General features: G+C 47.5%; 1 protein-coding gene across 1 annotated transcript in view; it reads left to right on the top strand.

Annotated features, from left to right (window-relative positions):
• EPAS1 (endothelial PAS domain protein 1) overlaps positions 1 to 3,451 on the top strand; it is a 297,631-nt gene extending 294,180 nt beyond the window's left edge. Inside the window, exon 16 of the mRNA XM_085612765.1 lies at positions 451 to 3,451. Within this exon, the coding sequence (XP_085468891.1) occupies positions 451 to 602 (152 nt within the window). The 3' untranslated portion in view covers positions 603 to 3,451. The remainder of the gene's footprint in view (positions 1 to 450) is intronic.
• The last annotated feature ends 11,096 nt before the right edge of the window (positions 3,452 to 14,547 follow it).

The following is a 14,547-nucleotide window of genomic DNA, read 5'->3' as shown; positions in this document are numbered from 1 at the left end:
CATGTTCCCAAATTGCTAGATGGGTTCAGTACATTGAAAGAATCAATTTCCTAGTTGCAAACCCTGTGATTTACCAAGTTGCAGGGTTTGTGACATGAAAATGCGTTAGTGCATCTATTCCTAGATGTGTAAAAGGACTAAATTGTCGGAGCTAAATAGCTAGTAATACAATTGCAATTTATAACATTTAATATCAAATTATGTCCATATTGGGGCCAAACATGTAGCAGATTATGCTTGCACAGTATAAATTGTACAATACTTTTAAAATGTAATTTTGGTATTTCTTGGCCACAGTGCATTTGCTCTGTAGAATGTTTGTGAGAAACTTTTTGTGTATGTCTTGATGTCTATTGTAAAATGTGTGTGGTAAACTATAATAAAAGTGTTTTATTTCAAAGAAAACCAACATAAAAATGTGTTTTTCATGCAAACTTTTTTTCATTGTAGACGTGACAAGTCGCCTGCTGGGCCCATCTTTTGAACAATTTTTGCTGCCTGAGTTGACCAGATATGACTGTGAGGTTAATGTCCCTGTCCTTGGCAGCTCTACACTTCTGCAAGGAGGAGACTTGCTCAGAGCTCTTGACCAAGCTACCTGAACGTGCCTGCAATAGAGCTATGTCTGTTACTGTTCAAACAACACCGAGTTTGAAATATATTTTTGCAAGTAGAAAATGTACTGATACACTTTTGCAAGCTGTACTTACCAGTTGAACGCGTCCACAATACCACATAGTGGCCTTCTGAAATTACTCACTTTATTCATATTGAAAAAAACATATTTGTTTTATCTACTGAATTGTTTCTTTATTTTAATTTAAAAAAAGCTATTGAGAAAGTTTATATGATTTATGTGCTTGCCCCAATGTTGCTTTTCACATTCTGAAGAAATATTAATATTGATGTCAGCAAAATCTGTGGTGTCTATGCTTAAGAGAAAGATGCTGGCTTCATGACTGAAAAAACTTGTTTTATAGCTAAATGTTGAAAAAATAACATTATTGAAAGATCACCACACATTTTACTGGGCAGCTGCATTCATATACTCAGTTTCACTCTTCACCTTTCATGTTTCATTGTCTTAGGCACAAAATTGTTGATGTCTTTTTTTGTACCACACTGGCCTCCTCCACTTTGCGCATTTCCTTCCATCTGTTGCAAAATGTGAATGGTGAACTGCAACATATGTGGCCACTTTTGAAAGTTGCACACTGTAATATTCTCTGTCTTTGTCTGGGTGAGTCTTTTGATATATGAAACAGATGGAGCTTTTTCAATTTATATTTAGGATATGCACTGATCTTATATTGGTACTTTCTTATATCAAGATAGTGGCATAATGGAGTCCTGGTAACCTGTACTCTTTTGAAGAGCTATTTAATTACTTCTGATAGTATTTGGGTTGTGTATCCAATATTATAGAGTTCTAATGTTCTTTCCAAAGGCCAGTACTAGCTTTGCTAACTACCAATGGTGAGGGTTTTTGCTGCATTGTTCCTTAACGTAAACAACACATTATTCATGATGCTAAATCGGTGGGGTGATCTCTGTTCAAAAATGCCTGGTCTGTTTTGCACTTTGACAAAAATATGCCAATTAGGTGTATCATAGTTAGCTTGTTCTCAGCTTGCATCCCTCTTGAGCAACGGGAACACATGTATGCAAACCACATATTGAACTCATCATGTAGCTGACATTACGTTGATAGACTTCACCCTAAGGAAATATCTTTGTACAATTATCAGTTTCCATGTATTCCCTATGTACTCTGTTGTCAATTGAATGTACCTTGTTAACTTTGTATGTTGCAGCTGTTTTGTTGCTAGCTCTTCAGGTGCAAATATAGCGTATATAATTTATTACAATATTTTAGAAACAAAAACTTAATTTTTAAACCCAAAAGTAAAATCTATTTAGGATCAGATAGAGTAATGGAAATTAAGAAATTATAAGGTCTATGTTACTAATTCAGATTGTATTTTTTTTATTGTATAAGCCTTGAAATGAGGTGGAAAGGTCAGGACAGAAGGATCACTGTCAATAAAGCCTCTCTTGTGAGGACCTAGTACGAAAAAGGTCATGATGTATAATCGAATTCAATGTCCCTTTTTGGAAGGGACTTTCTGTTTGTGGATGCACTCTTTCTTGTCCTTCTACAGAATCATTACTCTTCTTGGACAAATACGTCTTGGCGTCCAGTGAGTATGTCTTTGTAATGTATCAAGCGGTCTTGTAGCAGTAGATGTTTTTACGGCTTAAAAGGCATATTTATGTCTAGATGTCATTAAGCTTTTCAGGGATAGGGAGGCTTTGCGCGTGGCCAAAGGATAAGTCCAAGGCTCGTGATTTTCGTGAGGATGAGCTGCCAAACCAATACTTTAAATCTAAAAAATGGAGCAGATCAGTGTCGTAGCAAAGGTGGAGTGGGGGTGGGTGGTTGTTCTGAGTTTTGGCGGTGGCTCCCCCGCTCTTACATGAGTTTGCTGCGGGGCGGCAAGCGCAGAATTCATCGCGGCCCCGCATTCTTCAGCGCGGCCGCGGGCGGCAAAGGCAGGAACCGCCACGGCCAGCAAAGTGCGTAGCTACGCCACTGGAGCAGATAAACATTTAATGACTCCTAAACTCTCGAAAAGCCTACCAAGATGACATTCACAGCGTGGATAACTAAAAACTCTTCATTGGACACATTCAAATATTACGCCTGCCACCATGAACTCCTTTAGGAGGTTCAACATCTCAGCCATAAGCCTTACATCTATTCCATAATTATTATTACCTAGATTAGATCCTGCCAGGGCATTAGTGATGGAGCGTGTACCATTTAAGGAGTGCAGCAAAGAATATTTTGCACTCTGAATAACACGGCTGGAGGTATTTGTCACCGATCACACCTGATGCCCAGGTTGTGAAAGTAGGCTTAGCAGTCAGCTATTGTTCAGCTAGTTTTATTCCATTAATATAGATCTAAAGAACTGTTAATATGCCTGTACTATAATTCCATAGTGCATTCACAATATTGAAGAATTAGAAATAAATATGTGGTGAACCTTAAGGTATTTTGTACCGAAAAGTGTTCATGTATTTGGAACAGACCCTGGGTAAGTGAAAAAAATGTGTGATGCTTGGTACAACGGCCATAGTAGACTTGGAGTGGTCGATGTTGGCTTGTGCACTTGAAGGGTTAATGACACTAGTTCTCTGACTACTTTGTTTCTGTTTGTGTAGTTTCAGTACTAAGGGTGCTATACCTTTTCGGTTTATTAAACTATCTGAGGCTATTCCAAGCTTTTGTTTTTTTAATCAAGCATAATATCTGGCAAAAATATTTCATAAACCATCATATGTCTGAATTCTTACTGAATTTGTTATAACTGTTTTAAAACTTTCTGTTGATAAGGACATGTATTTTGACACTGTTACCTTATTAAAATATACTGATCTTACATTCCATTTGGCTCCTTTGATGTGATGTCATTATATGTAAAGCAAATAATATGTATTAAATTATTTGTAGAAAAAATGTTTGCATTGATCTTTCAAAGTGTGATGTAAAATCATAAATGGCTTGCTTAAAGTTCATTTTTGAAGACATTGTTCTGCTTTGTTTCAGATTTTCAAGGCAGATGTGCAAAAGGCAAGCATACATTATAATATATAGTTAGTAAGTCATATTGAAGTTTGCTTTGCTAACACTGTAGATGGTGTAAATGTTATTGATCTCTGAAATTGAGGGGCTAAAATCCTTACTGCAGAAGCACTGAAGCTAACGTATTCCACATAAAGTATGTGATTCAGAATCACCAATATTATGGCTATTTAAATTTTATTCTAATGCATGCCATCTCTGAGCACCATCAATGAGGAAATCTGTTCTATTTAGGTAAAATATACATGGGGGTCTAGAGACTGAAGGTAATTAAGGCAGTGTTCTATAGTAGATCTACCAGGCGTGAATCAGTTCTTCATCATGCTAGCCTTTGGAAGACCACCAATGACCTAAACAGATTTCACAAAATAATGAGTCCTTATACACAGCCAGTGAGGTACCACTTTTGAAGCTCCCTGGCACGTGCCAGTATATTATTGTAATGATGAACACCCACACTCCAAAGACATGAGTAGCTTCCTATAGGTCTGACTCGTCATGTATTTGATGTCCCTCTTGTGGCAGTGCCAAGACATCATAATCTATTACTTGCAGTGTGGCAACGTTATTGTGCCTACTCGCTGTGAGAGGACTGCCATAACAGCTGATTGCTGGGGCCAAATCCTGTAGCTGCGAGACAGGAAATTGGTTTGTGAGTCTACACTGGACAGCAGGAAAGAGAGCAGATCTCCATCTGGAAGACACATATTGTAGTCAGCAGGACCAGAAGTGTGCTCAGAGGCTTACCAGTGATCATGTTCAAGCAGAGTGGAGAAAGCCCTGCAGCGATGTGTGCACACCCCCGGTCTCCTACCATTGTGGCACGAGATTCTCCTTTTATCTATGTGTTTTGAGAACCTGAAAGCAGTGCGTAAACATGCACTTTGCACTTATAGCCCTTGCTTACGAGAAGCAAGGCTGGTAGTAAAACAGACGCAGTTACTGCCAGCCTTGCCTCTTGTAAGCAACAACTATAAGTACAAAGTGCGTGTTTACGCACCGCTTGCAGGTTTTCAAAACACATCAAAAATAGGCATTGTTGTTGGAGGAGCCAAGATGGCGACCGGGAAGGCAGCGTAGACTCCCGGCTCCGTGAACCTCCGCATCCCGCACGGATATCCTGCACGAGATCCTCAACCTGTGCTACGTGGTCGTGTTTCTGAAGGAGAGTGGCACCCGACTGTGTGACTCCGAGGTTTCTGGCTGCGGTATCGCCGGAGAAACTTTCATTTGAACTTTGCGGCCTGTGCGGCCCTGGAGCCGGGACCTCAAGTGGACGCTGTGGCCGGGTGGCAGTTCAACAACAGCGGCCTGTTGTGACTGGGCGGAGGCGTTCCACCGGAGCGGTGCCAAACTCGGCCTACATTTCGTCGTGATCGTTTCTACTGTCAAGTGTAGTGGACCGAGTGCATGCCCGTGGGTGCAATTCTCAGATCCTCCGGTGGCTGCCCCTGCCTTTGATGGTGAGCTGCCCGGCCGCCGCCCGTATCCTGCCCTGATCATTGCGGGCCGCCCCCCGGATTTTTACGGGAGCGGGTCCGTAGTGGGGACGACTGTTGCCCGTGACCACGCAACGGATAACTTTTCGCCTGCCCCGGAACCCGGTCACCAGCGACGTGGCCACCGAGACGCTTGTCCCAGGGTCCCGGCCCCGGTGAGGGTCGGGCATACTTGGCGGCCATCTTGTTGCGATGAAGCCTACCATCCTGTCCGCTGGGTCGCAGCGGGCTTGTGAGAGTGCGACTTTTGGGAGTGTGGCGGCGCGATCGCAGAGAGCTGTGCCGGGGTACGGCGACCTCCTCGAGGCCCTTGGTGCTCTTCACTCCTCCTTGATTCATGGTGTCAGGGTCTTGGGGGGTAAGCTCGACGGTGTGGCGTCGGCGTTGGGGCAATGGCGGCCCGCCTGTCCGCACGTACACAGGGACTACCCACACTGCGCACAGGAGGACACTTTGGCGGCCACCCCTGAGGTTAGTGCACGGCTGGACACTCAGGCCAGTATGCTACAATGTGTTCGTCCAGCTGAGGGCCTGATCTGTCCTGGAGGCATTGGACCTGAGTGGGATGTGGTAGCCTCGTCCCGTACGTGCCATCCTGCGACCCAGGGACAACTCCAGCAACTATTGTCTGCTTTGGCTGCTTCTGCCTTCCTGGACCTTGAGTGCAGTGCATATCCTGGGGCAGCACTGGGAAGCCTGTTTCTCCACGCTGCGGACTGTGTTGATGCTCAGAGACTTCCACCCCACCTGTGTGCGTCGTTTCTCGGACGTTTTTGGACAATCCTCTACCTTGGAACGTCGGATATGGTGCTGGGTCGAGGGGTAGGCATGGGCAGAATTCCAAAGAGTGGTCAGGGATAAGGCTGACCCTTCAGGGGTGGTCATCTAGTGGACGGGCGGGCTCAGGGGTTGCGTGCTCTCCTGGCATAGCTAACAGCATAATAGGTGCATAATGCTCCCCATCTTTCTTTGAGAAGATCGCTTTTGTGCTGTTTATTGTTCACTTTGGGGGAAACTTACCGTGCGGGAGGGAGAAGCCGGGGGTATGTTTTGAAGGCCCTCCTCCAGTTTATTAATACTTTCTCTACCCCCCCGTCTGGTGGGGTTCTTTTCCTACTTCTTTTTCCCTATTCTCCTATATTTCGGGTCTGGTTCCAGGGCGACAGGCACACTGCTGGGGGGGGGCCGTACTCATCTGCAGAGGTGCAGGGTGGGGGGTTGGGGGAGGGGATTCTTTCGTCTTTTATCTCTTTTTCTATGGCCTCCTTTTTCTTCTCTGATTCTTTTTGTTTTTCTTTTTCTGGGATCAGTGTGATACACCTCCTTTGCTATGACTCGTTGCCGCTCCATGTGTACCACAATTTCCGGGGTGCTCTCCGGGAGTTCTGGCGGGGGACTGCAGGCGCAACTGCTTATGATATTCTTCCTCATCCTGATGTTCTTGTGTTTGCGCCATTGACCTAATAGATTGCTGTAAATCGTTTACGTCTATTACTCTGCATACCTGTAATTGCTGTTTGAAAATTGTCTGGCACCTGATCCTTCTGCCTCGTTTCATTATAAAACGAAAACCTTTTTCTCCTGGTGCCCTACTTACGCTGTTCACAGTATTAGCATCACGATTCTGCTCCCCGATGTGCTGCCTGTGTTTACACTTGCCTGTTTTTGCTCTGATTGCTTAGCGGCCGGCCCCGGGGGGTTGTAGGCCCATACTTGTTCTCTATTGAACTGTCAATAAAGGTTTTCAAAAAAAAAAAAAAAAAAATAGGCATTGTTATTTACAATGCCAATAGATTAAACTCTCGCAAATGCAAGACTTAATGCATTGCAAATGCTTGTTATAAGGAGCTGGTGTGGGGGCTGGGCAGTGGGGTTTAATGGCCTGTGTAATTAAAAAATGGAGGAGCCCAGATATCCTTGGCTTGGTTCGCCTTAAGAACTTACCGCAGCAAGAAGGCTAGAGAGGGATTGGCTACCGAGCCAGTGACGCCCTCTGCCTGGGGTGTGCCGTTATCACTTCAGTCAGGATGTACCTGTAAATCCCATCATGCAGGGCTCTGCTTTGTAACAAGTCAGGCCTGGTTGAAGGTGGCACCGATGGCAGTGGGTTCTTGGCACCTGGGAGCACAACTTTTCCTCATTTTATGTCTGCTAAGAAGACAGCCGCTGTGCTGCTGAACTGTTTTTCAGCAGACGATTAGAAGCAAAGAAAGTGTCTATACCCTCACACCTCAGCAGCTAGCACCACTCGACCCGTTTCTAGGAGCCCTGGGGATGTTCACTTGTACAGCAAGGCAGCGAATCCAGAGACCCAGGGCTACTCTGTGACCTGTGACCCGCAGGTTCCTCTGTCTAAATGTCAGGGCTTGTAATGCAAGGCGGCACTGTATCTGTTCTGAACCGTTCCCTGCAGGCCAGGACAGAGACAGGTTAGGGATGGTCTACGAAGCCTGCTGGGTCCTGGGGTCACTGGTCTGGCTGCACCCTGCCAGTAGAAGGGGTGGAGCTTCAGAGTCTGAACCCATCGGTAAACCTGTCCTTTCAAGAGCTTTCCTTTATGCCAAATAATAGCCAAGTATGTGTCCAGCGAAGTGCTCCAGATGTATCTGAACTCTCTAATGTGTGTTTACTAGTGCTATACATAGACCGCGAACATAACCGCAAGATCGGCAGAGCCATGTAGGCCTACACCAAAGAACAATTTGCAGAGGAACTCAGTTTTATCAAGAGAGACAATAATTTTCAATGCAATAGGTCTGATTGCATTGCAAATGCTTAAGTTTAAAACAGCGCGGCGCCACTTGAAATACACCGCACTCGTTTTTTTTTTACTTTAACACTGAGCGCGGTGTCCTTGAAGCGGGTGCTGTGCTCAGTGTGAAAGTTAAGAACGATGGGGAGATGGAAGGTGAACGCGTGCCATGCGCCGGTTGTGCTAACGCAGGGAGCAGTACGCTTGCACATCTCCTGTCCTTCGTATGCGCGCACATCTCCTGGCCCCCTTCCAAAATGAAATCGACAACAATAGATCTCGCCAAGCGAGCAGCGCATGCGCTGCGTCTCTAGGCGAGACCTAAAAACAACAGGGGAGAAGAAGCTTCAGTCGGGTAGGAGTTCCAATGTGTATCCTACTGGAGGGAGAAGGCCAGACCACGTACTGGTATGATTCTAAGCCAGGACTGTGGTGACACAAAGAGAGACTGGCTAGAGTGGCGTTGGCTTAATTATGAGCACTGTGGGTCCCGTTTCATTTTACAGTGCTTTCGTGAGCACTCAGAAACACACATAGACGTACTGGGGCACAGCAAGTAGCTGCTGGTGACCACATTTGACTATATGAATGTGGACACGTGTCTCCCCCATTTGGCCCTAGAGGGGAGATTCTGCATAAAAAAATCTCAAAACATGGTGAAAATCAGGAGATGAATCAACTAGGTAAATTGAAGGCTATTAGGGAAGATGAGATGAGATACAGCAGGTAACCTTCCTAATAATCCTAATTATAATAAAAGTGACTAGACAAAAGTCATATGTGCGGACATAGTGTAGCAGCATGTACCCACTAGAACCCCACTAGAAGCTGCGTGTTATAGGTACTGTACTAATTAATTATGGAGAACGTTGGGCACCAAAGTAGAGGCTTTATTTGTATGAGAAGGTTAGGTAGTGGAAAAGGTACAAATCAGTCCTGACTCATCTATCTAAAATTAGGTTTTATCCCATGCCGAAGATAATGAGGGCTGAGTTATGAGCAGACATTACTCCCATTCACAACGTGCTTACCACATGATGTATAGATTGTTGTGGAATCATGAATGATATTGCTATTGTGTTCTTTTAAAATCCTCACATCTCTTGTATAACAAGGCCTTCCAGCATGAGCATTAGCAGTAAAAAAGGGAACTACTGGAGAGGCTGGGGGAAAAACAAATAAGGATTGAGGAGTGCAGGGGACCTATGCAAACAAGCCTCCTGGGAAACGTTTAGTGTAACCCCAACTGGCATACAACTACCTTAAATAGCATGTGCTGCGGACCTCATATCCTGGATACACTAGAGGCTCGGCTGTGTATCTATGATAACTCCTCAGAAAGGCAGCCATGTTGGGTGAGGCCAAACGCCCACAGGTACACTGAGGATTTGACGCACATATAATTAATACCTCATACAGTTGGAACAAATAGAAAAACCATACTAAATCAAATAATTCAAAAGGAAAAATAGCTATGTCAATAAATAACTAAAATAGGCAAAGTAAGAAAATGATGCCTAGCCATCAAAAGAAAAGAACATGGAGAGATACAAATGAGAAATATATATTTGTGATATGGGTTCAATGTGGGGAGGCGAGCCTGTGTCAGATATGCGTCTATGTCCTCCATCTCCAAGGGTTGCTCGTCATAAAGGCGAGCGTAAAAAGTGCAAAATGCCTCAGCAATAGCGGCATTGTCCGTGAGCAGTGTCTCCATCTGGTCCTTAATTTCCTGGACTCCCTCCCGCTGTCTAGCCTTACAGAGTTTGTGTGCTAACAGTCGCCCGCATTTGTCTCCCCTCACATAGAAAGAGTGTCGCAAGCGCAACGCTGCGTATTCCGCCTTGTTGCGGTCGATGTCAGCCAGCTGCGACCAAACCGCGGTCAGTTGATGCCAGATGCGTGGGGCACCAGTACGTCGATGCATCTGTTCCAGTTCGCGCACTTTCTGAGTGAGGTCCTCTCTTTTCCACTTGCGCTCTGCATTGTCTGCGGAGGATATAGTGATTATTTGGCCCCCGACAACCGCTTTTAGGGCTTCCCACCTAGTGGACATGGGTGTATCGGGGTTGTCATTGTGTAGGAAGTAATCGTCCAATGCACGCTGTATCTGGGTGACCGTATCTGCTCGGTGGAGAAGGGAGTCGCGTAGGGGCCACTGCCATGACGGCTGTTGGTTCGGTGGAAATTCCAGGGTAGCTATTACTGGGGCATGATCAGACAACGCTGCAACCAGGATGTCTGTGGACATTGTGATGTCCCGAAGTGTTGTAGAGCCCAGGAAATAATCCAAACGGGCATAGGTTTTATGGGCATTAGAATAGTATGAGAAGTCCCAGAGCTGGGGATGGTAGTGTCGCCATAAGTCCACCCAACCTAGGTCATCTAGTCTAGAGAGCCCTGCACACGAAAGAACACCTACCTGGCCTGTGCGCTGCGCCGATCTGTCTAGCTCATTGTCGAAAAATAAGTTGAGGTCGCCTCCCAGCAATATCTTGCGCTCTGGGGTCGCCAAGGCTTCGCTAAGAGCTTCATGTAAAAAGCGTTCCTGGCCGTCATTAGGTGCATAGATAGACCCTATGATTATTGTTAGACCCCTAACATGAATTGGTGGGTAAGCAGTCTGCCTTTTATTTCGGCCTCCTTCTGTATCACCTTTCCCTTAAAAGTCCTAGAGACCAATATAGCCACCCCTGCAGTCTTGGAGGGTCCAGAAGAAAAAAGTTGTGTCGGAAAGGCGCGGAACCTAAGCCTGTGACTGTCTCTCGGAAGTAGGTGCGTCTCCTGTAGGAGGCAACCTTAGACAGCACCTGTGCTGTCTAAGTAGGAAAGAATCGCCCTGCGCTTGATAGGATTATTGAGCCCTCTCACATTAAGTGTGAGGATTTTAAGAGTGGTTGGCGACATCTAGGTCAAGGGACCGGGTGCGCTATAAAGTACGCTGAACACGAAGCTGTGTGTGATGGTCCAGGGCAAGTGCAGGGAACTCCCAACATAGCCATTGCAGAGATGTAGGTACCTGGATTCAGTTAACAGAGGACCCCAAAAAGATGAGAGAAGAGGGTGAAGGGAAAGCAAAGAACCTGCAAATAGAAAGCAAAGGGGACAACAGGTGCCTAAGAGAGTCTGAAATTCGGTTATCAGTCCATCATCCATGGAAGATCAGAATAAGAGTCTACAGGGGAACAGTGTGTCCAAGTGCACCCCCCGCGCCTCCGACCACCCAAGTTACAGAGTAAATGAAAAGATATGTGGTCCAGGCCCATTCATGAGGTCGATGTCTTGGCGAGGGCATCTGGCAAGGCATCTAAGGTCGCCTGCTTTTCCTTTCTGATTTCGGCAGGATAGGGTCAGTTAGTGTGGCGCCTCCTCCTCTGCTGTCTCCATCGTGGTCGACTGTCGTCCGACCCACGTTCCAGAGGGTGGCCGCCTTCGTCATCCTCCGGAATGTCGATCCCTAGTAGTCTGCTTGCTTCCGACAAGGAGCGGAGTTGATAGAGCTTGCCGTCATGTCGAAAGATGAGGCGGAATGGGTGCCCCCAGGAGTACGTAATATTGCGTTGGCGTAAGTCCGATGTGAAAGGCCGGAAGGTCTTACGCTTCTGGAGCTTGAGGGCAGCTAGATCTTTATAGAGGACCCGGGTCTGATCTCTGAATGTGTTCGGGTGCAGTGTTCTGGCCATACGCAGAATCTCCTCTTTGGTGCGGAAGACTTGAACGCAGACTAGGATGTCTGCCGGTGGGGCAGTATCAGAGCGGGGGCCCACCCTTTGTGCTCTGTCCAGTTTGAGATCAGTGTCCAGTGGGTTACCCAATACATGATTAAAGAGTTCTTGCACATAGGTGAAGATGTCGGCAGCCTCTTTGTAAGTTCTCACCCCTCGAATTCTAATGTTATTGTGACATGAGCGATTCTCAAGGTCTTCAAGATGTGTTTGTACTCCACCTGTTGATCATGTATCCGGATGACCAAGGCAGACACCTCAGGGGGGTCCGCTGCCACTCCGCACTGGGCACGAGCAAAAAGTTCCTTAAGTGATTTGTCCTTTTGCCCCAGGTGGAGGTCATAGTCTTATCTCGCCAGGAAGGCTGTGCGATGTAAAATTGAGGCTGTGCGTCTCCTTTCAGCACCTCGCCGAGTGTGTAGCAAGAGTGGCGGGCGCCGTGATAACCTCCTAGTTGAAATGCAGCAGAAAGATGGCAGAATCTACTGGGCAGACACACAGGCAAGCGAGTGAAGGCCTCAACTCAGTGCCTGCCCCACTGTGTGCTATGGGAAGGGGAACCCACCGACCAGGGGGCCACACACGTCTCCCTCTCCAATACGTCAGAGGTAAGCTCTGTTTTGCCACCTCCCTCGGGCGGCTTGCCAGGCAGGCTGCGAGTGGGTCTTCCGCTGTTATTGGCGTTGGGAACAGGGCACTCCCCGGTGCGGGAGAATACGTCCTCGCCTCAAATGCTGGTCCGCTATTGCAAGGCTATCCAATTGCTGGGGGAGGGCGAACACCGTCTCCCCACTCCAGTGCGCAGCAGGCCCTCAGAGCACGTTGCGGGACAATCAGTCTTTGCCCCTCATCCTCAAAAGTGTCCCTCTCCTGGTGTTCAACTAGGGCTGTGGTTGAGCGGAGGGCTCCTAGGCGCGCCACAAACCGCACCGGGACCTGGCCGGGCCGCTTCCGTGGCGCCCGGACCCCACCCTCTAACGGCAGCCGCGCTCACATACCCCCAGCCCCAGCGTCGAGTTCAGCTCGGACGACTCGCCCCTTCACTGCAGCAGGGGGGTCCGACAGACGAGCCACCAGAGGGAATGACCCAGGTATGCTGCGCCACGTGTGAACTGTCGGCAAATGCGGCCTTCCCTGATGCCCTTCACTGAGGGGATGTTGTGGGATCGCGTTGTGAGCCTCGTCAGTATGGAGGCCCAGTCCCCCGCGTGCCTGTCGCTGGCCGGGTTGCGCTCCGTCGACTCACCGCCCTCCAGATGCGTGTACCGGCATACAGCCCTTCGCCCTTGGTGTAGCTCCCTGCCAGTGCAGCCCCCTCCAACCAGGTCCCCGGTCTGGCGATGTAGCACTAGCCCGCGGCCTCCCCTGGATCCGTGCCATGAAAGGTCGCAGTGCGAAAGCTGCCGGCCGAGGCGCCACTCCCCCACCCACCTCAGCACCGTCAAGAAGACAGTGGCGCAGCTCACCGGGGCCAACCCCACTCACCCTCGCCCCATCTGTGCACCACTGCGCATCCTCGTAGGGCCGTTGGGATTAAGCACGGTTTTGCCGCGGCTCCGCACACTGCCACAGGGCCCAGCCACACCGCGAGCCTGGTCCGTTCCGGCACTTGCCACCTTCCATCGGGGAAATCCAGGGGTGCTCCCAACAGGTGCTCTGTTCAGGCATCAGATGGTGCTCAGATCAGGGCTGTAGGCGGCCAGGGATCGGTGCTTCCTCGGATGGTCGGCGGGAGAGACACGGAGATGCGTCCTACCTCGCTGCCATCTTGGCCACGCCCCCCTCGTTAAGTACATTTTAACCTTGAAATAAAAAGACAAATCCGCGCTGGAGCAGGGTGCAAAACAGAAGAATTGTCTGAAAAAACTCCTCTTGATCCATATAGTGCCCGAAGGTACTCTGCTGGAAAACAGGAGGCTGTGACTCAGCAGTAGGACCCAGAAAATCCAATTCAGAAGGATTCTTCAATGGAGGATCAGTATAAATGACATCCATTGTAGAAGACGTGATAGTAAAAACAGGTACCATGTCAGTTAAGTTGTTGGTGGAGGACTCTGTTCCCACCCCAGTTAGGGAGTACCAGCATCGGGGTGCTCACAGGCTGCAAAGGAAAGTCTTGTGGAAAGGTATGGACACTCTGTGACATACTATGGAGAATCGGCCACATGGTGTAGTTTTACATGTTCTATTGAGACAAAGCCTTTATCTTTATATCCTGGTGGTGGTGGCAAAATCAAAGTGTGTTTACCTTGCACGTCGAGGACTGGAACAAGAGCATGGTACGTTTAGCTGAATTCCTTTTTGATGGCCACCTTTTCCCAAACCAGATCTCCAACTTTCAGAACCCAGACGGAAACCGGAAGTGGATCTTCAATACTCGAAGAGAGAGATGGATGCAAGTATCTGTGAGATTGAGCGTCACTGAACTTTTGTAGGTCCTGTAAGACAGCATAATAGTTATCTCTGTCAAAGGATACGGCTGCCGCCATTATGTCTAGACCATCAAGGTCTGGAACATACATCTTGATGCCAAGCCGCACTTCTTATGAGGTCTGCCCACCCAGAGATCTTTTGGGGACATTATTTAATGCTCATTGAACCCCATAGAGATCGTTCAACCAACCACTCCCTGTATCTTATACCCTCGCTGTCAAGGAATGCTTTAAGTCACTTTTTATTCTTTCCACAACAGAAATGCCCTCAGGCCTATACGGTGAACAATAATGCATTTGTACACACATGGACTTCATCGAATCATGGTACGCTTGAGAAGCGAAAGCTGGACGTTGGTCCGAGTGGAATTCACAGCAGGCATAAGTTCTGATGAAGACCTGCAAGTCTCTAAAAACTGTGCAAGCATCATCCAAGCGCTATGGCCAAACCCAGAAGAAACAAGAGCAAGAATCTACTGCAAACAAAATA

This window comes from Triturus cristatus, chromosome 6, assembly GCF_964204655.1.
Source record: "Triturus cristatus chromosome 6, aTriCri1.1, whole genome shotgun sequence".
Taxonomy (NCBI): domain Eukaryota; kingdom Metazoa; phylum Chordata; class Amphibia; order Caudata; family Salamandridae; genus Triturus; species Triturus cristatus.
Note: the sequence above shows the minus strand (reverse complement) of the source record. Positions and strands in the feature narration are given on the sequence as shown.